At 42.3% G+C, this 24,242-nt stretch overlaps 1 protein-coding gene across 1 annotated transcript; it reads left to right on the top strand.

Moving 5' to 3' along the window:
- The first annotated feature begins 435 nt into the window (after positions 1-435).
- Positions 436-22,734, top strand: sf1 (splicing factor 1). Its single transcript, XM_015958211.3, has 12 exons — positions 436-879; positions 6,113-6,244; positions 7,968-8,043; positions 11,249-11,401; positions 15,002-15,091; positions 15,193-15,376; positions 15,479-15,594; positions 16,485-16,592; positions 16,680-16,872; positions 16,945-17,167; positions 17,375-17,539; positions 21,671-22,734. The coding sequence occupies exons 1-12, from the start codon at positions 621-623 to the stop codon at positions 22,000-22,002; spliced, it is 2,031 nt and encodes a 676-aa protein (XP_015813697.1). The 5' UTR covers positions 436-620; the 3' UTR covers positions 22,003-22,734.
- The last annotated feature ends 1,508 nt before the right edge of the window (positions 22,735-24,242 follow it).

Raw genomic sequence — 24,242 nt, 5'->3', positions numbered from 1 at the left:
TAAACAAAATAACACGAAACAAAGAAAAATATAACATTGAGATTTGTTAACCTAGGGGTTATTGTACATTGCTAGGAAGATTACACAGTACTTCATATATAAACTCAGTAATTATCTTTAATAAATTGAAGGGATTATAGATACCTAAGTCGGATATGAACACGTTAAAGTTAGGGGATACATTATGTATTCTTTGTTTATGTATGAACACAAGACAGAGGACTAAGTTGTAGCATAGTTCTTTGTCCTTGTCTTGAAGTAGAGGAAAGTGTTCGTAGATTGTTCTCGATTTCAGCATTGCTGATTTCACACAGGGGGAGGGTAAAGCCGTTTCCTGATTATAGATTGGTTAAAATACAACGAACTGGAAGCCAGTTGGACCAATCCATTTGATCCATTTCGGAAGGTGATTTAGCACTTGAGCCAATAGGAAGACATGTTACTTGAACGTGACATCAGAAGCCTCAATGCTCAACCTTTGTCGTTTCTGTTGGGCGCCATTTTGGGAGAAGTTTCAGAAAACAAGCTGCGGTGACTTTTCTCTGACAGATTAATTACATTTAAATAAAAACTCGTTGATATAACGTTCGCGTGGCAAAAGCCATTTCAGTTTATTGAAAATGGCGACTGGAGCAAACGCAACCCCCCTTGGTAAGCTTCACCCTAGCATCGGTGCTAAGCGAGGCTTTGACGCCGGGCCTGGTGCGGGCAACGGGCTGATGCCGACTCCTGGACCGCCCGGATCGTTTCCGTCTCTGCAGGGTTACCAACCTTCCATGCCAACCACACCATTTCCTCAACCACATCAGTTCAACCCAGGGGCAGGTTATTCGACCCTGGTTCAACAGCAGTCAGTTGTAGGATCCGGAATGTCTGCGGGTAAGTTAGTCAAACATCCGCTAACGGCGCTAGCTCAACACGCGTTAGCGTCAGGTTGTGGGCCTGCATGGAACTCTCGACGCGAAATGGAGTCCCCATTCCTGCGGGTAGCGACAAAACAGCCATAAAAACGTGAACACAACAATACATTTGCTTCTATCGTTTAAGTTGACAATATCTTGCATGTTTTAACAACCAAGTCAAAAGTAGCGCGTTAACGTAATGCAGGGTTTTGTTTTACTTGTCGGTGTTTCTCATCTTTCCCCCCTAATCTAGGATGACCATATTTTGATTTCCCAAAAAGAGGACACATGGCTAGATCATGACAAACTTTAATATAACGATAAGAAAACTTTTAAGATAAGGCACGCCTTCTCTGTGTGGTGAAATAAATGTCAGACGTCAGACAGGCTTTCACAAGTGAACAAGTATACTAAATTTCTCATAAACCTCTTGCAATAAATAACGATAAAGCGTAATCCATAAGAAAATGTACTTGTAACCAAACAATAGTTCTACAGGATGTATGAGCAAACTCCAGAAATATTTTACTAAATGCATTTTCTATTGTTTCTTCTCCACTTAATAATAAAAAGCAGTAGTCATTTGAAAAAAACAATTAACATCAAAAGTCCATAGTTTTTTTCATCCTGTTTATTGTCTTCATCTTCTATGCTGTGGAGCAGATCTTTCTCAGGGGCAAAAGAGGACGTATGGTCCCCCTTCCCTAATCTGCGGTTTCTTCAGGCAATGTTATTACTGAAGAGATCTTCTGTCGCGTTGAAACGGGCGGTTGTGCAATTAATTTTGTGTAAATGTATCTGTTTACTCACTCAACTATGTGATTCAGCAAAATCTAATCTGGTAAACGATACTATTAGGGCTGCAACTAACGATTATTTTTCATAATTGATTAATCTGTCGATAATTTTTATCGATTAATCGGTTTGTTATTGTTTAGCTATTTAACCTATACAAGTGATGAATACATTTCAGTTAAGAAAAAGAAAAACATAGGAGAATTATGCAGTTGACTGCAATCGATTTTATTGCACATGAACACAGTCAGCGGTGTAAAATAAGCTAAACAGTGAAAAATATCAGTCCTGAATAATTTTTTGGCATCAAAATATAAGCGGTAAATTCCATGAAAAATTATGTAGAATCTAGAATAGAGTTTGTAAGTGGTATGCATTGCTGGGGGGGGGTGAGTGTCTTGTTCCCCATGTAGTTGTCCATCGTTGCTTGTTTTTTTCTGCATAAGAAACACAAATAGACTGAAATAAGTACACATATAAAATAAAGCAGCACACACACTACAACACTAAATCAATATTATATTATTTGAATTAACAATATACAGTGATCATTTATTTTGATAAAAATGCGTTGTGAGGCGTTTTACAGCGTTAGATAGTAAAACAGCCTTTTAATAGCCTTGAAGCTAAAGCTGAAATAATGGCCAAAGGAGGAGACGGCAGCGCTCAGGAGGACATTTATTATCCCTCAAAGAAGACAAAGTGGGAAGTACGGGCATGTTTTCGATATCTGAAGAATGCCGAGGGACAGTTGATAGAAGACTGCTATCCTGTTTGCAGCACGTGCAGAAAAAGTGTCTGTGAAAGGCAGCAACGCTTCAAATCTCATGACACATCTGCGTGACCATCACCCACAACTCTACAGTCAACGCAAGGCAAGCTAACGTTAGCGTTTTAGCTAAAATGCGTGATCCGAGGATTTGGGTTGAGGGAGAACGCAACGAGTCGCTATATAAAGCAGCTGCAGCGCCGCTACCTGCATATAAACCGTGTCGCGGACACCCCCCATGTTGAAATGACGCTATGCATTACGGGGCTCCCAGGGGCGGATAAGAGTTGGTCTCTCTCTGAGAATAATTATGAATTTAACAATGATTACTGCCTGATGACATTTTCCCACATCTGCAAAGCTCACTGGAAGGACACAAACCGAGGACGATATTTTCCTGATATAGGGTTTATTACTCAAGTAAGGGTAAAAAAGTATCTGATTAGAAGGCTACTTGAGTACTGAGTATCATCTGGTCTAATATTTTTAAATGATGACATCAAACAGACAAAATAAGAAGTTATGGGCAAATATTGGTATTTTAAAGACTAAAGGGAAAAATATAAACAAATAAACAACATAATTACAAAATAACACATTTTAGGCAAAATTTAGACACAAACTGAGGACAATATTTCCTGACATACAGGGTTTATTTAATTGTGTGAAAATGTAACACGTTTAAAAAAACTTCCGTGATAATACCGAAAACCGTGGTAATTTTGGTCACAATAACCGTGAGGTTAAATTTTCACACCGTGACAACCCTACTGCTATGTTGAATTCTGGGTTAACTAAAGCTTTTGTCTTGAATACACTAGTTTAAAAGCAATGACATCTGCTGCCAATGTTTTAATCACGAATGCATTATTACAGATATAAATTTAATCAGCTCAAGTTGGGCCTCTGCTTGAGGTGTTTACAATTTTCTAACATGACAGGACTGCTTCCGCTCCCATTGTTTTGGTTGGCGTGTGCTTTCCTGCGTTCTTTACCAGTTGTGACAAAAGCCATTTTCCCAATTAATAGAAATAGTTTGGACATTGTTTTCCTTTCAACTTTGTACTTAGGCATTTGACACCAGTCAGCGGTAGGGCTGGGGGAAAACGATTATTTTTAAAACGATTATTCTAACGTAGGGCTGGGCGATATGGACCAAAACTTATATCTCGATATCTTTAAGCTGAATTCCGATATACGATATATATCTCGATATTTTTCCTCCTGTAAACTGTTGACAAGTTAACTCACTTCAAGCTCTTGAGAAATTATATACATAAATCAGTAGGTTAAATGCATAAAAATGTATTGATTCTGGTCAAACTTTAACCGTAGTGCCTATTCTCTACCAGTCTGAGCTTTAGTAACACAGGTACAGATGTCTGCTAACACACACACACACACACACACACACACACACACACACAGTTGAGAGCCAGAGGTGTATCAAATGTCCCACAGGCACTTTTTAATTATATATTTATAATTAATGTGAAATTATTTAAATTTCATCTAGAGGTGGCCCATATTGTATAGATCTTGTCCAGAGAAAAAAAATCCATCATGTTAAGCTAAATGTACGATGATGTAATTGCATCTACTGAAGATCACATGGGTCATGCACCATGGAGTTATTAGTTATTAGAAAAACTAGTTATTAACTAGTCGTTAGTTATTAGTTAGCAGTGTTGGCTCATATCAGCGATTATACTGTAATGATTCAGAGTCTCTGGTTGCTTTTATGAGTGTTATTTTCGGGCTACTGTCGCCATAACCCACACCTTACAAACTCAACTTTTTCATCAGAGTCACTCGTAACGGAGTATTTACTAGCATAGCAAACCAGAACGGAAAAAAACGGAACCGGAACAACATTTCTCACCCGTTGAGTTCGCCTTCAAAATAAAACGGTAACCCTATAGTTTACTATTCAAACCCTTAAATATGTTTCAGGTCATTTGGCCACTCCGGCTTTCCGTAGCCGTTTCCTCATTACACAGGGGAGGGAGGGGTTTGGCTCGTCTCTCTGCACAAGCAGGATGGAAAACCGTTGGCATTGAACGTCCCCAAATAATTAAAAACCAGGAGGCCAAATGCAAAGTTTAGAGCAGCACATTTACCCAGAGGCTCTCAGACTGAGCAAACTTGTGAGAATATACGTAATGGCTGCTTAGAGACGGAGCAACATGTCGCTAGCATAGCGGCTAATCGCTAGCATAGCAGTTTGGCCAGTTATATCGATATAAAGATATAGTCATCTTATATCTTGTTTAAAAATTATACCGATATTTAAAGAATATCGATATATCGCCCAGCCCTATTCTGACGATTATTTTATCAAATAGTCGACTATTCTAATGAGTATTTAGAAAATTAGTCTAATGATTATTTTTCTATTGCACAATTAACAAAAACCAGAAAATCTCAAATAAATTCCTCAAAAACATTGATCAATTGTTACTGTAAGAGAATAAACACTACAGGCCTTCCATTTTGTACAACACTGCTTTTATTGTGTTGGTTGGTTATGTTCTGGTGACGTGTAGATCTTGGGAGTGCAGGCTGCTGCCTGAGAGGTGGTTGGAGACGGAGTGTCTCCATGCTGCTTTGTTTTGGTCACTTATGTGCGTGAGGCGAGTGGTGTTACGACCCTTCCTGGGGAGTTTGGCTCGTGTGCAAAAAGGAAGGGACAATAACGGGATTTAAAAGTTAAAATGATGATCAGGTTTGTTTACAACTACAAAAAAACATAAATCTTTCCATCCGCAGGTTGGGAATAATAAAACTAATTCTGCCTGTGTGGAATTAAAACAAAAGTACAAATAAGTGGGGATGTCCCACTGGGCAAAGATTACAGGGTTCTGGACCAAAATAAGGATCTCCAAAGGTCCAACTCTAAACTGGGCGGTGAAACCAAACTCAAGGTGATATTTTAAACTAAACCGAAAACCCACAACACTCTAAATGTAATAAAAGGGAGATCTGCACCACAAAAAAGATGAACTCTAAACCAAAACGTAACAGCTTATCCAAACGCAAGAAGCTGTTAGCGAAGATGCTAACAGTAGCTTTACCAACGTTAAGTTCAAGTCACCAAGTTTAAATAAACCAAAAACACCCAGCAGCAAACAGACCAGCACGGAGGAGAGACTGCTACCACCAGCACAGCTCTCCTAATGTCTGAAAGAAGCTCCTTTATGAAGGGAGAAACGCTCCCGGTGATTTTCTACATCTGCGGTAGAGACGAAGCAGCGCATCTGACCCCGGAAGTTGTTGTCCGTTGCCGGGAGACGAAGGCGGGCAAAACAGGAAAATAATCTAGTTGTGGACGGACATTGTTCCAGGTCTTCGGTATTTGGCGGAGATGTTAGTGAAGGCGGAGAAGAGGGCGAACTAGAGGAGGAAAAACAGGCAGATTCCACAAACTCCTGGGGATGCAACAAGTGGGCGCGGTGCATCGACTTCCGGATCTGACGTCGACAAATTTTTAGAATCGAGCCGTCGACGTCGTCGAGGCTTCGCTACTGCCCTAGCCAGAGGCTACATCAGATAGCATCTTCTTTTCTCTGACATTTGATGTAGAATTTGAATAACGCTTCTCATAAAGGGGTAAAGTAAAATTCATGGGTTAATTTTTCTTGTTTAGATTTCGGCCAGAAGAAAACTAGGAAGAGGAGTCGATGGAGCAGTGAGACCCCTGATCAGAAGACTGTTATACCGGGGATGCCCACTGTTATTCCCCCTGGACTCACGCGAGATCAGGAGAGGGCGTATATAGGTAAATGATGTTCGTCTTTACCAAAGTTTACCATGTCAGTTACTGGATGTTACTGTTTTGTTGAAGGTTCTAGTTTTCTCTTATGGTACCAGCATCTAGGCTATTTCCTTTTTCCTGAATTCCCAACAGTTTGAGCTTTCTAAGGCAATGCTAATTCAAAGTCAGATAAAGTTCTTTTCACTGTTCTTCTTGCTAAAAGGTGGAAATGTCTTATTTTGCTCCAACTGTTGAGACAAAATAATCATTCTTACTAAGCAATATAATAATAATAATGCTGTTGTGAGGTTTCTGTTCATTTCCCTTTGAGTGTTTCTGCTGTTTTGTAGTCCCCCAGTTTGCATACCATTGGGCAGCCATTAACAAGAGTTGGTGATAGTTGATCAAACGTCTGTTTGCTGAAAACCGCCACGCTGCCGCTCGTTCAACACATCCTCATTACTCTGCGTGGTAGAGGATAATTGGCCTGAATGTGGGCAATGCTGCTTCAGTTGGGTTTACACAGATTCTTCCTGTTGCAGAAGAGAACCAATGCTAAAATAATTAGACTAGTAGAATATAGACCAATATCAAACTTTATTCATAAAAGACTAAGATTTGTATCTTTTAGGCAGGACCGACAGCATTACAGCTGCTGACCCAAAAAAAACCCACAGATTTTTGGGTTAGGGCCGTTTGAGGTGGACCTAGATATGAAATTGAACCAATGGAAAATAATTCAGTTTCACATTGAAACCTGTAGGTAACAGAAACTGTTTAGATTAGTCTGTTTTTGGGGGCCGAAGAACAAACAAAATCTCAACTCACCAATAAGCCACTAATCCGAGGTTGCACAGAGTTTATCGTTGCCTCTTCCCAGAAAGAAGAGGGATCTAGTCTTCTAGAAGCAGTATTGCTCAAACATCCTCTTTTAAAGGAAATAATTGCCTTTAACTAGTCTCTCATTGGTAATGGTTGCTTTTCCTTGGTATGTAAACATTCATTTGTGCTCACCTTCTGTCACACTTCTAGCTTCTTTTGCTCGTTCAGTAGATCCCCTAAAACAAGAGTTTTAAGATGTGAGCATCAGGCCTGTATTCATCTGAATAACCCAGAGTAATTGTTTCAGTGATCACTGAATCTGTGTTCAAGGGGATTCTTCTTCACAACTTCCATAATGTGCATGAAATGACTGATCTATTTTATTTCTTCATTGTCTTCTAAATGCAAGACTTGTTTCTGTGTCACAGCAACCCCTCAGTGTTAGACCTGTGGAGTGCAAAAAGTGGCTTATCGCCAGTTTTGTTGTTCAAATCTGCAAAACAAATGGACAAACATGCGTCCTCAGAATCCCAGAGAGCCGTCCCATATTCATAGAAGTACCTCGGCCTTGTTTGTAGACGTAATGATATGGCTGGCTGTTTAGGAGTCATGGTTTCATCATTTGACATGTCGTCATGCTTAATCATGATCGAAGAGCAAGTTTTTCTCTTCTAACGCCAATTTGAATGACTTTATAAACATTTTGATAGTGTGGTCTCACCAAAACCAGTAATTGGTTTCATGCTTGAGTTTTATCAGATGTTTGTTTGAACTTCCTTTTTATTTGGCAGATTCACCAAATATGTTTAAAGCAGTAATGACTGAGACATTGCTCTGAAGTGCAGAGCGTTGTCTCTCTGATATTGTTGTGGTAACCACATTTCTCTCCATCCTTGTTTTTCTTTCCTAACCTGAATTCTTCCAGTCCAACTGCAGATTGAAGACCTGACTCGTAAACTGCGTACAGGAGACCTGGGAATCCCTGTTAACCCTGAGGACAGGTCGGAAAAAGATTAAACCCTCAAACAGTAACACTTTCTCTACCTTCTTGACTATTTGGAAAGCAAACATTGACTTGTATTTGAGTGTGGTTAGTTTAAATGTCATGTTTAGTGAAAAGTTTGAGGGCACCTCGATGTCCTCACTTTGCTAGAACTATTACTCACTACAGCACCACAGTTCCTAGAGTTGCTAGCTTCAGAAAGATATAATTTGTTTATCTGTGGTTCTTTTTGTAAGGATTTTAGTCAGTATGGAAATGAATGGGTGTCAAAATATGTTTGATGTATAAAGTAAAGCTTTCTAATGGTTAAATTAACTTATGCTTAAATAATTAACTGTTGTGTTTCCATAAATACAACAAATAAACCGTAGAGATTGGATCGATGCAGCCTGAGGCTGCAGGCCGTTGATGCAGAACTCATCAGGTTTAGCTTTATTTGCTTTGTTTCCTTTTGCAGCTTCAGATCACATTTAGTTAAGCCTCCAGTTAACAGCAATGTGATCAAATAAAAATGTGACATCATAGAAAGGTGAGAAAATAGTCGACATGAAGGAGAAACACTTGGAACACCAATGGTTAAGTCGCCGCCGCAGTGCCACCCTCTCGGCCTCCTTGTGGGGCATTTTTCAAACAGGAAGCGTGGGTGACGTTAGCGTGGGGATCTTTTTGCCACATATTAACATACTTTAAGAAAACTTTAGAAGGCAAGGGAGAAGTAAACATCAAACCAGTAATGCAACTAAAATCCTTCCATCTGGTTCAAGGGCGATCAGCCTTTATTTACACACACACCACATTTTTATCCAAGACAACAGTTCAGTTACATTGAAATAAACATCTTTTATCTTTTATGTAAGCTGTAAAGTTTAGAATAAGCTGTAGTCTAACCAGACATTGTTCAGCTGAAATCACCAACAATGATTTCTCACTGAAAACAGAAGACTGGTTCAAGTCAAACGACAATGACTAAAACAACACAAACGTGGATTTCTACTCCTGCTCAGTTAGAGCCTGGTTCTCCCTACAGCCTGATTTATTCTTCTCTCTGCATCGGTGCGGCGACACGCAACGCCATTGTGCGTCGCAAGGTCTCTTCAGCAGGCTCGCCGAGGCTGACGGAGACATGCCCGACTTTTTAACTATCCATCAAAAGTGACTGAAGCTGCAAGCTTGTGATTGGTCGGGATGCTGTTTCCTTTTAGGTTGTCAACAGCACCGCCATTGCCCCCTCAAAAAATAAGCTATTTAGCTGCTGACACAGAACAGATTGAAGGCCGTGCAGAAGATGAAAATACAAGATTTTTGTCACCCGTGACTGAAGTACAAAAATACGAAGCAATCGTTTTTCTTATTTGTGGATGGAAACGAAGAGAAACGTGCGTTTAAAGGTGCCGATGGCGTGAAGAGGTGGAGGAGAACGGCGACAAATCGGTTCGTGTTAAAACGTCTATGAAGTACATGAAACAATATAAACTCCGTAGTGAATGCATCGGATACTTGACTCTGGTGGTGCCAGGACACCCCAGCACTGCGCTACGCCCCCTGTTGTCCTGGCTGGGAATTGCTTTGCTACTCTCCAGCTGACAGACAAGTCTGAAGACAAAACATCATCAATACGAGTGTGTGACTCCACACTCGAGCTGATGGAGAAGTATAAATCAGGCTCTAGGAGCAAAGAGACGGTGAGAACTGGTTGGAAGCGTAAAAGTGATTAAACTGTTTGAGTCTTGGGTAAAATAATCTGTTTTATTGTGGGTGTTGGTAATCAGCCAGGTCATTATAATCGTAGCATAGTCTTGGATAGTTTTACCCACCTCAGATTATGTTTCTGTCTAATTCAGATTATTAGGCGTGCACCATGACGGTGTGGCTGCTGCGTAGCTCCGTGGAAACGGGCGTGACACCGTACCATACAGGAGGTGTCATTACGCTCCTCTGAACACGGCTTGACTTTTTTTTTTTGCACCATTTGAACATCTTTTGTTGCCCAGATGAACTATTTTTAAACCTTTTAAATGTTTTTATTTGGTTAATAGTTGCCTGTGGTTGATGTGCTCATGACAATAGCCCGGTTTATCACACACCAGTTATTCATAGGCTCTCTCTTCTCTTGATTTATTGGTCATCTCAGGTTTTTTCACTATGCAGCTTTAAACATGCCCGCCAGGGTGAAGTGGGCTGCATTCCAGTTTTCCCTCTGGACTCTTGATTTGGGGGAAAAGCGGTCAGCCTGTAACTTGGCGTCATAAGGATCTGCTGCTACAGGAAGGGACTTGCCCTCCAGAGTGTGTCCACTTGACCTCTGCTAGATAAACCCCCTTGACTTGTACAGTGTTTTTCAGACATTTCTTTATCATCTGAAACTTAAGCAGAGCCGGGGCACTTTCCTAAACCATTCCCCCACATAAAATGACCAAACCAACTTTGGAGGTGTTTCAGGTTGTCACCGCTGGAAGTTTGAAGCTTAAAGTGGAAACGTTTTGTTTGTTTCCCGCTCACAAAAGTGGCTCTCTAAAGGAGCTTAGGAAAAGGTTGATATCTAATCTTAATTCCTCTTCTCTAACCCAAATTACCCCACGTCAACCTAACCATTTTTCAAGCACAGAGCCTTTTTAACACATCAACGCAGGTTTTCAGCATCCAAGGGGAGGTATGGACCTCTACCGCCACGTCTTCACCAAGCATCTCTCAAAGCCAACGCCTCTGCTTAGGACTGCAAATTTTGCATTGATTTGTGACCTCCAACTGTATTCTGTGTGGGCCAACAGTCCTGTATGCAGGTGTAGCTATGGCCTGACTCATATATATTATATGCAGTTCCAGTCAAACGTTTGAACACACTTTCCATTCATTTTGATGGGTTTGTGTCCGAACGTTTGACAGGAACTGCGTGTGTGTTTAATCTATTTTGGCTGTTTGTTTGTTCCTTGTGGTTGATACCCCTCTAACTGCCTTCAAAAGTTTCTGTTGCCCCGTAACTCCAACAGTACGGAAACGTTTGGGCATAGCTTGTTTCTTTAGTTTTTGGCTCTTGTACTGGCTACAGGTTCAGTCAGTCCTATTTAATGATCCCACTGTAGACAAATACATTAATTTATCCTCTCCAAGTGTTAGTCAGCTGTAGGGAGACTGATGTTTGTTTATGAAGGCTTCGTATGGAAAGGTATCCATGTTGTGTGTCTTGTATTTTGTCTGCTGCTCAGGTCTCCCTCTCCAGAGCCCATCTATAACAGCGAGGGTAAAAGGCTAAACACTCGTGAGTATCGCACCCGGAAGAAGGTTGAAGAGGAGCGTCACTCCCTTATCACCGAAATGATCGGTCTCAACCCCGACTTCAAGCCTCCTGCAGACTACAAGTAAGCTAGTCCACACACAAGCTAGGTTAAATCGCTAATGAGAGTTTTAGGTTTTACTCCAAGTAGGTTAAGTGGTTTAAGGTGCGTGTAATACTTTCAGAACCTGGGGAACCCCAGATGTGTACTTCCTAAGCAAATACTTATGTAATGCTTTTCCTCCCAGTCGTGGTAAATTATTCAGCTTGTTCAAAAGCAACTCGCTCTGGACTCTGATTGGTTCTTTAATCAACTAGTTCTACCTGTTCTATTTGCTGATTGGTTCTTTTGTCTGTTCCTCACGTCTTTCCTGCTTTCTTCGGCAACGTTTTTCATTTTTGTTTCCCTTTTGTCCACAAGAGTATATTTGTCACAAAAAAGACAAATATTTGGTCAACGGGGTTAACATTGGGTCTGGTGGACTCTGAACGGTTTGTGTTGGGAGGGATCCACTATTACCTGCTCACTTCTTCTGGGACTTGGGTGTCTGAAGGTCATGGAGTGTTTTCAGATTTCAGCTGGTCTCCTCCATCGAACAGTTGACGCGCTGTAATCTGCTGCTGTCCTTAAGAGGTGGCAGAGGTCCGTAGGGCTGCTCAATTAATCGAATTTTAATCACGATTACGATCTGAGTTTTGAGCGATTATAAAAAACAAAACAAGCCGATTATTTGCTCCTCCCACCTGCGCTGCCCTGAGTTGCAAATGAAGCGCTCCTCCCACAGTGTTGCCAACTTAATGACTGTGACGCTATTTCTAGCAGCTTTTCAGACCCCCTTCTTGACTTTTTAACTTAAAAGTACCAAACGAACACCTGAGAAACATCTCTGGTAACCCTTAGCTACTTTCTGGATAACTGTCGTCGACGTTTCCTGCAGGTTAGCTAAACACTCCGCCTGCGCTCCGGACCGTTCTTCACAACATTAGGAAAGGGAATGATGTAGTGATGTGTCAGTCGCTAAAGAAACAGCTCTCGGAGCCGGCTCCCTGTTGGAGTAACCAGAGTGAGTGACACACACACCGAACCTGCAGGCTCCTGAGCCGCTAAAAACGGCTAAATGTGCGCGTGCGGCACGCTAAACACACGTGCAGCTTGCCCCGATTGCTGTGAGACCGGGTTGGGGGATGGGGGGTGCAGCTGTGGTTGGGACAATTATTGCATTAACTGATGGACTTGTAAATAAATAGTTTATAAATAAGGTAGAAATAAGTTCCTCACGCTGATAAATAATAACTAATCTCTCTGAGGACACGGTGCTAGTGCACTCTCCTACAGCACCTTGACATGACTCAATAAATGTTATGCAACATTTTGTGAACATCAATTTATTTGCATGTATTTGTTATAAATGCCACTGTATAATTCTTGCTGTCAGTATTTGCAAGATATTGGTATTTGGGTCTGTACTGGTTAGACTTAAATGAGTTAAACCAAGGTCTATAGTAGGGATGAGCCGGATACTCGTTTCAGACGAGTATCCGGTACGGATAACGCATTTTTGACGAATACGAGCATAAAACGAGTCATTATCTGTAATCGTGCTGAAGGAAAATCTTCATTGGGTAACTGACTGTCTTCACGCTCTGTGATTGGCCAGTCACATAGAGCGCCCGCCCCTCCCTACTTACAAAACTCTCTAGCCGACCGGGAGCGCAGTCATCCACGCACACACACAGACAGTAACGGATCGCGCTGTGATTGCTTCACTGTTGCTCACGTTTCTTCAGTTTTCCCTAGGTTTTCTTCAGCTCGCCTCTTTTTCGGTTGAATATTTAAGGTTACTTTTTTCGTAACTGACATGGTGCATTTGACAAGACAGAGCTCTCTCTCTCTCTCTCTCTCTCTCTCTCTCTCTCTCTCTCTCTCTCTCTCTCTCACTCTCACTCTCACTCTCACTCTCACTCTCACTCTCTCTCTCACTCTCTCACTCTCTCACTCTCACTCTCACACACACACACACACACACACACACACACACACACACACATTAATCATCATTTCTTTGTTTAACTTTGTGTGGGAAAATTCCAAGAACGTTAAGAAAAAAATCTGTTTAATCAAATTAAAATAAAAAAATATATACATAAAGTTGTGTCTGGTTCTAGTATTTCATATTCCCTAGTTCCTACTGCATGGGTTCAGATGTATTAATCCATGCACTTAAATATTAATGTTCTGATTTTATTGAAAAACTTGTTATGTAATAGTTTCTTTACTATTGTGATCAAAAATATTTAATCTCAATTCTGAGGCTGCTCTGTAAATAGTTTTCAAATAAACAATACACATAGCAACATCTGATCAATCCATATCAATTTCAGACTTAAAATAATATATTGATGTAAACCACACCCACTTCTGGTTAAACCACGCCCACTTCCGGGTTATGCCACGCCCATTCTGAGTACAGATACAGATAATTTAGTTGGTTGAACAGATACAGATAGTGGTGTACTCGCTCATCCCTAGTCTACAGCCCTTGGGTCATAAACTATGAGCTATAAGTATATTGGTCTTTTTATACTGGGAATCAGGAGTTCTTTTAGTGATCATCTTGTTTCTTATTTTTGTCCTGATTGTGCCCTGAGCAATTTTATGACTGAATAAAAACAAATAAAATCAACATAAATTGAAAAATCGTCCTAAATAATCGTGATCTCAATTTCAGTCACCATAATCGTGATTATTATTTTTGCCATAATCGAGCAGCCCTAGAGGGCCGTGTGGTGATAAAGTTGGTGAGGAAGGACTCCATGACCAGCCTTCTGGGTGTTATTGTCTAATAAACACCCATGTGTGGTGGTGGGTGCAGGGCACACTGTTGGAGCTGGGGCACAAGTATCTCTTCTCCAACTGGGAGACAAACCGTAAAGCTTGGTTTATGCTTGACGCATTTACGTTCCGCTTGGTGATGCGGCTCGCGGCTGGAACGCGCTTCACAACTCGCAGCGTTTATGGTTCATGCGGCTTGTCTCTGCGGTGAGCCAATATTCTCCTAAACTGTAGGGGGCAGCATGGAGCTCTACGGCATGCATCCAACACTACACCATAGTAGAAGTAGAAATTACTGTTTACAACATGGCATTCCAGCAGTTTTAACAGCGTCCTCGTCTTTTCCGACAGTGCGAGCTATTTCTCTCCAAGAATTATTAACAACATGTTGATCACGGTGATCTCTGAGAGCTGAATCATACAAATGTCTGTATTTACGAACATCTGCCATACTAGTTCTTGCCAGTCCGCCATGTTTTTCTGCGTCCGTCCGTCCGCGTGGTTAGAAAATTTCCTAGGTGTGGAAATTTTGGGCCGTGCGGAGGCGCGGTGGAGGGGCGTGGTTGTTAAAATGACGCAACTCTTTCCGCGCGGAGCCGTGCGGACCTCGCGGACGCGTCAAGCATAAACCAAGCTTTAGGAGTCGTGTCTTTGGTCCAGTACTGGTGGAACCACTCCAGTGGAAAACACCCAGATGTAGACTGGTGGTCCAATGAGGGGATTGTTGCTAGTTCAGTTCCAGTTGAGTAACATGTTTGAAACTTCATATTTAGAAAGTCAAGTCAATGCTTAACAAGTTAGTTTATCCGCTAGTGTTTTTGTTGTTTTGAGACGTGTTTGTTTGTCTCGCAGGCCACCAGCTACCAGAGTCAGTGACAAAGTGATGATTCCTCAAGACGAATACCCAGAAATCAACTTTGTAGGTCTGCTGATTGGACCTCGGTAAGCCAGACTGAACGATGATGATGTGTTTTACACACATTGACACACTCGCGTTTTTGTGAGTAACAGACATGGAGTTTAGATCCTTGTGTTTGTTTCAGTGGTAATACGTTAAAGAACATTGAGAAGGAATGCTGTGCTAAGATCATGATCAGAGGAAAAGGTTCCGTGAAAGAAGGGAAGGTTGGCCGAAAGGATGGACAGATGCTGCCGGGAGAGGACGAGCCTCTGCACGCTCTGGTCACCGCAAACACGATGGAGAACGTTAAGAAGGCCGTGGAACAGGTCAGCTCTCACGGTCTTGTTGATGTGCTGATGAACAGACCCATGCTGGTATCTGACCTTCCTAAATGTTTCATCTATTTAAACAAATACATCTTTCGTCAGATTCGCAACATTCTGAAGCAGGGCATTGAGACGCCCGAGGATCAGAACGACCTTCGGAAGATGCAGCTGAGAGAGCTGGCCAGGCTCAACGGAACCCTGAGAGAAGATGATAACAGGTGTTTGTGCTGGTTGAACCCTTTTTGCTGCTGTGCTTTATGTTTCATGTAGGATATCTAAAGAAAGGACGTTTGTTGAAAGATGCAATACACATGGTTAAAGCCGGGCGGACACTGTGCGACTTTTTCACTCGTAGCACTCAGCTTCAGCTCAAACTGTACGACTTCCTCGCAGGGCAGATCTCACGAGCCAGGTGCTCACACTGCACGACCCAGTTCTCGCATGCGACCTGACTGCTCACACTGTACGTCTGGTAGCAACACGTCGGCCCTAAAAATGTGCTAAAAATAGCAGTTTTTACTCAACACGTCAGACTTTTTGTCTTACCTGTTGTCCTTCGGGAGTGCTGCAGGAGGACACACAGGGATTTATGGGGGTTGGATGAGGAAAATGAAATAAAGAAAGTAAATCTGTGTTTAGTGATCAGTTTAATTTGACATGAACACGACAAACACGCTTTCTTGACAATCTTTGTGAGTAAAAAAACGTGTAGAAATAAAAACGAACAACGTGTGTTATTAGGGAAATGGCGGGCGAGCGGCGTTGATGCAGGATTGCGCATTCGCCGTGAGCGGTTCTGGTACTTTTTGGGTCGCAGCTGCTCGCAGCGCCGCTTCAACAGTGCGATACCCTCACGAGGGACGAGCGAAATTTTAAACACGCCAGAAGTCCGTGCGAGCTCACGACTGCTGATCGGTAGCTGGTCACGTGGTGTTAATCGCCTCTCGTAACCCCCTGTACACTACACGACGCTCGGCGCAAAACTCGCCCCGATCTGGTGGATTCTCGCACGACTGGAAAATCAGCTCAAAAAAGTGAAAGTCGCACGGTGTCCGCCCGGCTTTACAAGAGCAGAACTCAGCTGAAGACCAAACGTTTGTGTTCGCAGGATCCTCCGTCCTTGGCAGAACTCTGAGCCACGCAGCATCACCAACACCACCCTCTGTACCAAGTGTGGTGGAGCAGGCCACATCTCCTCAGACTGCAAATACACCAGGTGAGACCTGAATAATGAGTTGTGTGTGTGTGTGTTGTGTGAGTTGTTACAGGTCTTAGAACAAAGTCTACCTTTTGTGTTGAGCAGCACATTTGCTGGCCAGAGGGCAGCAGGTGGGGAGCCCCCTCAGTCAGCCCAGGACAAAGCTCGAATGGACAAGGAGTACCTGTCTCTCATGGCTGAGCTGGGGGAAGCCCCAGTGCCCACCTCTGGAGGACACACTAGCACTCAGGGCGGGGCTCCTCGAGCATCTGGCCCCAATAATAACCAACAACCTCCGGTCAGTTTGGAATGAACATCTTCGCACTCGTTAACAAAGACGTGTCTGAGTTTACCTGTGGTCTGTTTACAGAGCCGACCTCCCTGGATGACATCTGGTCCTACAGATAACAGGAACTTTCAAGGGATGCATGGAGGGCCAACTGGGCCTGGAGGTCCCCACAACTTCCCTCCCCCTATGCCCAACATGGGTGGACCACCCATGCCCCCAAACCCTAATGGCTTACCTCCACCTTGGATGCAGCCCCCTCCACCTCCAATGGGCCAGGGACCTGGACCTCATGGACATCCAATGAGTAAGAAACTGTTGTCTTCTTCAAGCAGACTAACCCAGTTCATTAATCCCACCCACAGCTGCAGCAGTAGGCTTTGTTGTGAAGTCGATTAGGATTAATGATACGGCACCGCTGGTGAAACCGGCCGTGGACAAGCTTCCTACAGAGGACGGTTATTGAATCCGAGTGGTGGACTTGGTTAAAAGGGACTTTTTCTTCTCTGTTAAGGTCTGATGCCACCTCCAATGAGCATGATGCCACCTCCACCTCCTCCCCCCAGCAGCCAGCCCCCTCCTCCACCTTCTGCTCCACTGCCACCATGGCAACAACAGGCTCCACCCCCACCTCCTACCAGCAGCATGGCAACAAGTACCCCACTACCGTGGCAACAAAGTAAGAGCCCAACATCAGCATTCTGTGTTAGAACCATGGAACACATCATCCAAACAAAATGTTCCTCTGTAACACAAAATCAAGTTCTTTATGGTTCTAAGTAGGCCTGGGCGGTAAAAATGTCATATCACGGTATTTTTTTTAATTATATCGGTTTTACGGTATTTGACGTTTTTTTATCTCAAGGCCGTGATTACCCCGATTATTTTTATAAGAAAATAATTGCTGTACTAGATTGGCCTTAAATAGCCCGTTTTACCTTCATGTGCAGAATACCAGTTTTTCCATGTCCAGTCACAGGTAGGTAAACGCAGAAACCCCCTCAAAGTACCCTTGTCAAAAGAAAACAGTTAAGAAAAAACACTAGAAAGATAAAATATTGCAGTCAAAATCAACTATTTTTATTGAACACATTTTGCATATAATCTGTGCAGTTAACCATCTTTATGATTTCACATCCAACGTTATTGCGTTGGTTATCTCGACCCACCGCTTGCTCTTTTTAATAAACAGTCCCTTTAGCGAACGCGTCTTTAATAGATGTCTGACTCTGACTGCTAGCCGTTTTAGCCTCGGAGGTGGAGGGTGCAGATCGAAGCTTCAGACATTCTTGGTATTCCAAGACGTGTTTTCGGCTGAGGTGATGAAGCAAGTTGCTGGTGTTACCCCCGCCGGCTGCCACCGTTGCTCGACAGCATTTGCATATAAAAGTTGTTTGCTCCACGTCCGAACTTTTAAACCCGAAATACCTCCAAACAGCCAATGAGGCTCCTCTTTTTGGATTAAGTTCTTCTGCGTTCGAAGTTTCGATGTCGCCGTGACAGCTCCCGCCAGCCGCCATTCTTGGTTTCACCATGCTGTGGTGTTTGTGTGTAGCAGTGAAACGAGTCCCCGCTGAAACACTTTCCTACTACGAACGTTCTTTACGTTGCCTAGCAGGGTATCTGCGGGTCCTTAAAAAGTCTTAAATTTGCTTTTCCAAATTTAAGGCCTTAAAAATGACAAATAATCCTTAAATCCAGTTTCCAAACGTCTTAAATGACCAAAGACCCAATAAACAAGATACTTTTATTTCTATAAAATGTTAGTGAATTTCTAGTTAGTGTTCAGCATTTTTTGTGTACGATGTTGGCGTAAGTGGAACCGTACACATTCAGTTGGTTGTGAAAGGGGGCTATTTTTAGATGAGCACATTAGCTGGTTAAGCTAGTGGGAGCTTGCGCCATGGGGAAGTGCAAGTTTAATGGTAACTGGATGGCTAATCAGGCAATAGCTGGAAATTATAGCTTAAATGTAATTAGAAAAAATAGCTTAAATTTGGTCAAAGTGGCCTTATAAAAGGTCTTGAAAAGTCTTAAATTTGGCTCCCTTAAACCTGCAGATACCCTGTCTAGGCCATTCACCGGTATAGCAGTATGTGAAAAATTCATATCGTAACCGAAATAAACACCGGTTTTTAGTATGAACCGGTGTACCGCCCAAAACTAGTTCTAAGTAGAGCTGAAACAAATCATCGAAGAATTTGAATAGTTTTATGCATTAAATTCCTCGATGCTTATTTATTTTATTGATTTGGAGCTTCGTTAAATGTGCGCACCAGTCTGAACACACGTTACTGGTGCACTACGTGGTGATCTGGGTGCTGTGGAGGAAAATGGAGAGACCAACAGACAGAAACCATTGTAAAAGGCAGAAACGGTCCAAAGTTTGGGATCAAGAGTTAAACTACGGGAAGATTAGCTTATGCTAAGCTAGCGCGTAGCACGCTCATGATTAAGTGCAGTGTCAAGCCATTGTAGCATGTAATTCACAAACGCGGGATCACAAAATGGACCAGAACTAGATGGGTTCAGGGACCGCTGATCTAAACTCTACAAGCAGGAGAAAAGCCCTAACCATCCTGTTTATTCTTGGCTGTCTGCAGCGCTGTGGAGCAGAACTGCAGCTGTCAGGTTCCAGTCTGCTCTGCTAAACACCGCAGCAGGATTATGGAAAGCCACTGTTCAGGGTATCTGCGGGTCCTTAAAAAGTCTTAAATTAGCTTTTCCAAGTTTAAGGCCTTACAAATCCTTAAAAATTACAAATAATCCTTAAATACAGTTTCCAAAGGTCTTAAATTTTCTAAGACCCAAAAAACAAGATTATTTTATTTCTATAAAATTTTCATGAATTTCTAGTTAGTCCTCAGCATTTTTTGTGTACGATGTTGGCGTAAGCGGAACCGTACACATTCAGTTGGTTGTGAAAGGGGGCTATTTTTAGATGAGCACATTAGCTGATTAAGCTAGTGGGAGCTTGCGCCATGGGGTAGTTAAATGGTAACTGGATGGCTAATCCCACGTTCGCGACGTGGTTAGCACCGGTTCCAGGCTATAGCTGGAAATTATAGCTTAAATTTAATTTTAAAAATAGCTTAAATTTGGTCAAAGTGGCCTTAAAAAAGGTCTTAAAAGTCTTAAATTTGGCTCCTTTAAACCTGCAGATACCCTGACTGTAGCATGTAATTCACAAACACGTTTATCTATAAACATAATTTAAAGGGACATTATGGAAGTTTGACAGCCAAAACATGTATAGAAATAATAAATGTCTTCTTCATACGTTCTCCTGCAATGCCCTGGTCCTGTAGAATGAGCCCTGGCATTTTTACTGTGATTGCCTGTTTTTCTGTAAAATCACAGAAAAAGAGAGATGCTCGGGTCGAGCAGGCTGCTTCATGCGCGTTCACGCTCAGGCATCGCCCGTAGCATTTGCTATCCGTAGCTTTAGCAGCAGAGAGAGAGGCAGTGCCACTTTGTCGCTGTTCCTAACGCCTAGTGACAAAGCTAGCTACATTTCTGAGGACCCTTAGCTACTTTCTGTAGAACTTTCTTCTAGATATTTCCTGCAAATTAGCAACAAAATAGCCATTTTCACTCCGAACCGTTCTTTGAACGTTGTTTCAGCTGTCATCAAGGATATAAATGTTACAGATACGAAAGACGTCACTGGCGCTGTAGCTCACCTAGTTAGTCGTTGGACTCTCGTGCAGAAGATCCGGGTTCTTGATGTAATGTTATATTTTTTACAGTAAGATGCCCAAATTTTTATTTGAGACTCGCTGAACGGCATTGAATTCACAGATAAAAAAGATGTGGGTTCAACTTTCATTTTGGAACAATTTTTCAAGCAAGGGAAGGGAATGATCTGAGCATGCAGGAGGACTGACCCATCATAAACCTTTGTCGGCTGTGCTGAAGAGAAAGGTACAGAACCACATTATTTAATTAATTAGCTGCGCGTTCTCCTGTCCTCTGTCTTCCGGGACACGGACACACACAGAGCTGACTGTCTCAGCTGTATTTTCGTTAAGGAGTGTGCACATACAGCATGCGCGCCTCGTGCACGAGCCTACTATTGAAGCTGCCATTACATTTTTGGCCTGAGGGGGCAATCGCGAGTATGAAAATTCAAAACTCCGTAAAGTCCCTTTAAACTGGATTATTGCCAAATCATTTAATAAATATGTCACCATTACATTTTTAGCAATAGTGATTAAATGTTATTAGCATTTCCAGTAGCTTCTACTGAACATGTTAATGAAATACATAAAATTTTACTGATCGTTGTTTATTTACGGACACATTTGGGTGATAGCATGTTGTTGTTTTACGCACGTTTTTTTTCTAATCTTGTTTTGTTGTTAAATAAAGTAAAGTAAGTTTCCCTGGCAGTTTTAATTAAGTAATTTAGTTAATGACATTTGTGGGGTATTTTAATCAGTAAAGCACTTTGAGTTACATTTTTCGTATGAAAAGCATTTTATAAAAAAGTTTGATTTGATTAAAAATGTTCCCGTTTATTCCGATTCATTGACGATCCGAATAAATGTTGTTGCAGGGTTAGGGTTAATCGTGTGACGTTTGTGTTGTTTTCGCACATGAAACTAACAATATAGATGTAGGGGAACTCGTTGGTCGTCTCATGATGAATTTGAAAAAGTCGCGTTTTAAAAGGTTAAATCCGATTGTTTCCTCCCGATCCTTTTAAAATCATGTGATGGGGCCTGATTTCTGATCATGTGGTTGGATTGGAGCCTTGCTAGCATGCAGCGGTTGTTTGAACCCTGATAACCTTCCAACCTCTCTGCAGACACCACCACCACATCCAGCCCTGGAACCGGGACCCTGCCTCCGTGGCAGCAGCCACAGCAGCCGGCAACCGCAGCAGCCCAGCCACCACTACCCATGGGATCCCCATCCATGGTGCCACCTCCCCCTGGTGTACAACCCCCTCTGCCTCCGGGTGCCCCTCCTCCTCCACCACCTCCACCTCCTGGATCAGCTGGCATGATGTATGCCCCTCCCCCTCCCCCACCACCCATGGACCATTCTAATTTTGTTACCATGATGGGGATGGGAGTACCTGCCATGCCACCGTTCGGCATACCTCCCGCCCCCCCTCCACCTCCCCCACAGAATTAATCCTGTCCGACGGGAATGGTTTTCGCGCCCTACAGAACATTGTACACCAGCTACCTGATGCTACACACAAGCGTGTTCGTGTACTCGCTGGAGGCGGACATGAGCAGTCCTTTCATTACGTTGGTTTCTCTTCTAGCTACAACCTCGCTGAAAATAAGAAACAAGGCTCTGTTAGTTCAGATTGTGAAGTTGTGTATTTTAGTTTTCCCTAGTTATAAGTTTTATAAACACATCTTTGTGGGTTAAACACAACTTGGGTGTTTGTGTCAGAATTGCGATTATTTGTCATGGAAAATAAAGAAGTCACTGAAACATTGATCCCTGATTTTGGTTTCTGTTTAAAAAAATCTCACCAATCAGACCCAAATGATTAACGTTAATTGGGTTTATTCAGTGTATGCTCACCTTGCATGATACACATGTATGCCTCAGATTTCTTTTGGGTGGTTGATGTGACAAATTTATACTGTTTGGTGTCTTGGTTTTGAGCTGACTAAGAAATATTTTTGTATGAAGTCGTGTGTGTTAGTTCTAAAATTGGTTAAAACATACTTTGAGGTTTTTTCCTAGCCTGCATCTCAGTTTTAAGGTGGTTTGATGTAGCAACCTGCTAACTTCTGCTCACCCACAACCCTGCTGAGAATAATCTCGTCGTCTTTTGTATGTTAGACACTGCCTGCAGTGTGTTTGTTGCTTCTGCAAAAATAAACCTTTTTTTTTTCTTTCATACTATTGGTTTGTTAGTTTTTGTCTTTCGTCTGTCTTTAGGACTGATCGTCTCAGATGCCATCTGATATTTACGGGGCAGCAGTAACGGCTTTAAGTTGGGTTGAGGACCGGCCGGTGTCTTCCTTCGGCTGAGTGCTGGGGATTTATTTTTTTGTTGTGTAACCCTCAGGATTGTTAGATATTCCAAATGACTGTTTCTGCATCCCGCCTCAGCAGGGAAGAGATTAGGGTTATGCGGTCCTGCAACTTTCAAAAATGGAATGTTTTTTGCCTTTGCCATCAAACGTTCTGGAAAAATTCCAGGAAAAGACCAATGGGAATAGGATGGAGGAAGGGTAAAACTTTACCAGGAGCTTCCTAAACAAAACAGACTTAAAGGGAAAATGTAAATTTACCATATTTTTTAATCATTTTCTTGAGCCAGTATTTGCTAAAATGAGCCTTTCCTGGGTTAATGAAGTCATTCAGCCCCCTGTGGCCAGAATACCCGAGTATCCGGACCACTGGAGTCTCACGCTTGACGACAATCTGTTCAGACTTCAGGACAGACACCCTATACCTGGTTAGCATTTGTTTATCATGATGGAGCCTCAAAAGACAAAGAAACATCTCATACGGCTAGAAAGAAAATAACACCCAACCACAATAGGAGTCAAACGAGAGTCCACGTCGGGGGTTTTCTGAATCACGAGGTCGGAGGCAGATAAGGATGCACAATGAATGATCATCCTTTTGCACTTTAAGTGCAACTTGATTATGTTTTGTTTGTGCGTGTTTTAGCTTTCTTCGGGTTTGTTAATATTTCTAGATACGTACAGGCGGTAGTGATCACATCCCGTACCATTGTGTCACAAATGCTCAGTCGTTGATGCTTTATTATTTCTATCTCAGATCTTTGTATCCCCCCCCCCCCACACACACACACACCATCCTATTCTGAGTGTGCCGCGTGGACCCGGGCTGCTGCTGAGCAACTCCTGTTGGCTAGCCACTAGAATGTGCGTTACCAGACACGCTACAGTCACATTATTTACTAGGAACTCTGTTAGTCAATAGTAAAGTGGCTAGCCAACATGCTAGTTTTGGAGTATGCTTCCAGCATAATTCCTGCATGTTTTAGATTGTGAACACAGCGGAGTTGTTTGATTTAGTGATGAACCGCTCCTGTAGAAACTAATGAAGTTTGAGGAGACATTTCAGCTGTTAGATTAAGGTGTTAAAATACGACGGCATAGTGAGAAGTTTCAGTTTTATGAATGGACTCTAGGGAGGGCTAAAAGTAACCCAAATCTGCAGAGTGTTCCTTTAATGCAGGGATGTCCAAACTTTTCTAGACGGGGGCCAAAATCATTAAGTTGAAACTTCTCATGGGCCACAAAAAGAATTTTTTTTTTAAGAATGCAAACTTTATAGTTTTCATTTGTTCTGCTCAAAAACATCTAAACTACAGGGTGGGCCATTTATACCGTACACCGTAATAAAATGTAAAACTAACCCTAACCCACCCTGAA

The sequence above is a fragment of the Nothobranchius furzeri genome, chromosome 3 (genome assembly GCF_043380555.1).
Source record: "Nothobranchius furzeri strain GRZ-AD chromosome 3, NfurGRZ-RIMD1, whole genome shotgun sequence".
NCBI lineage: Eukaryota > Metazoa > Chordata > Actinopteri > Cyprinodontiformes > Nothobranchiidae > Nothobranchius > Nothobranchius furzeri.
This window is presented reverse-complemented; position numbering and strand designations above follow the sequence as displayed.

Excerpts from the sequence above, each read along its gene's own strand:
- sf1 (XM_015958211.3), top strand. The coding sequence starts at position 621 with ATGGCGACTGGAGCAAACGCAACCCCCCTTGGTAAGCTTCACCCTAGC. Across the intron at positions 880-6,112 it reads AGGATCCGGAATGTCTGCGG|ATTTCGGCCAGAAGAAAACT; the intron begins GTAAGTTAGTCA and ends TTTCTTGTTTAG. Across the intron at positions 15,092-15,192 it reads GGTCTGCTGATTGGACCTCG|TGGTAATACGTTAAAGAACA; the intron begins GTAAGCCAGACT and ends TGTTTGTTTCAG.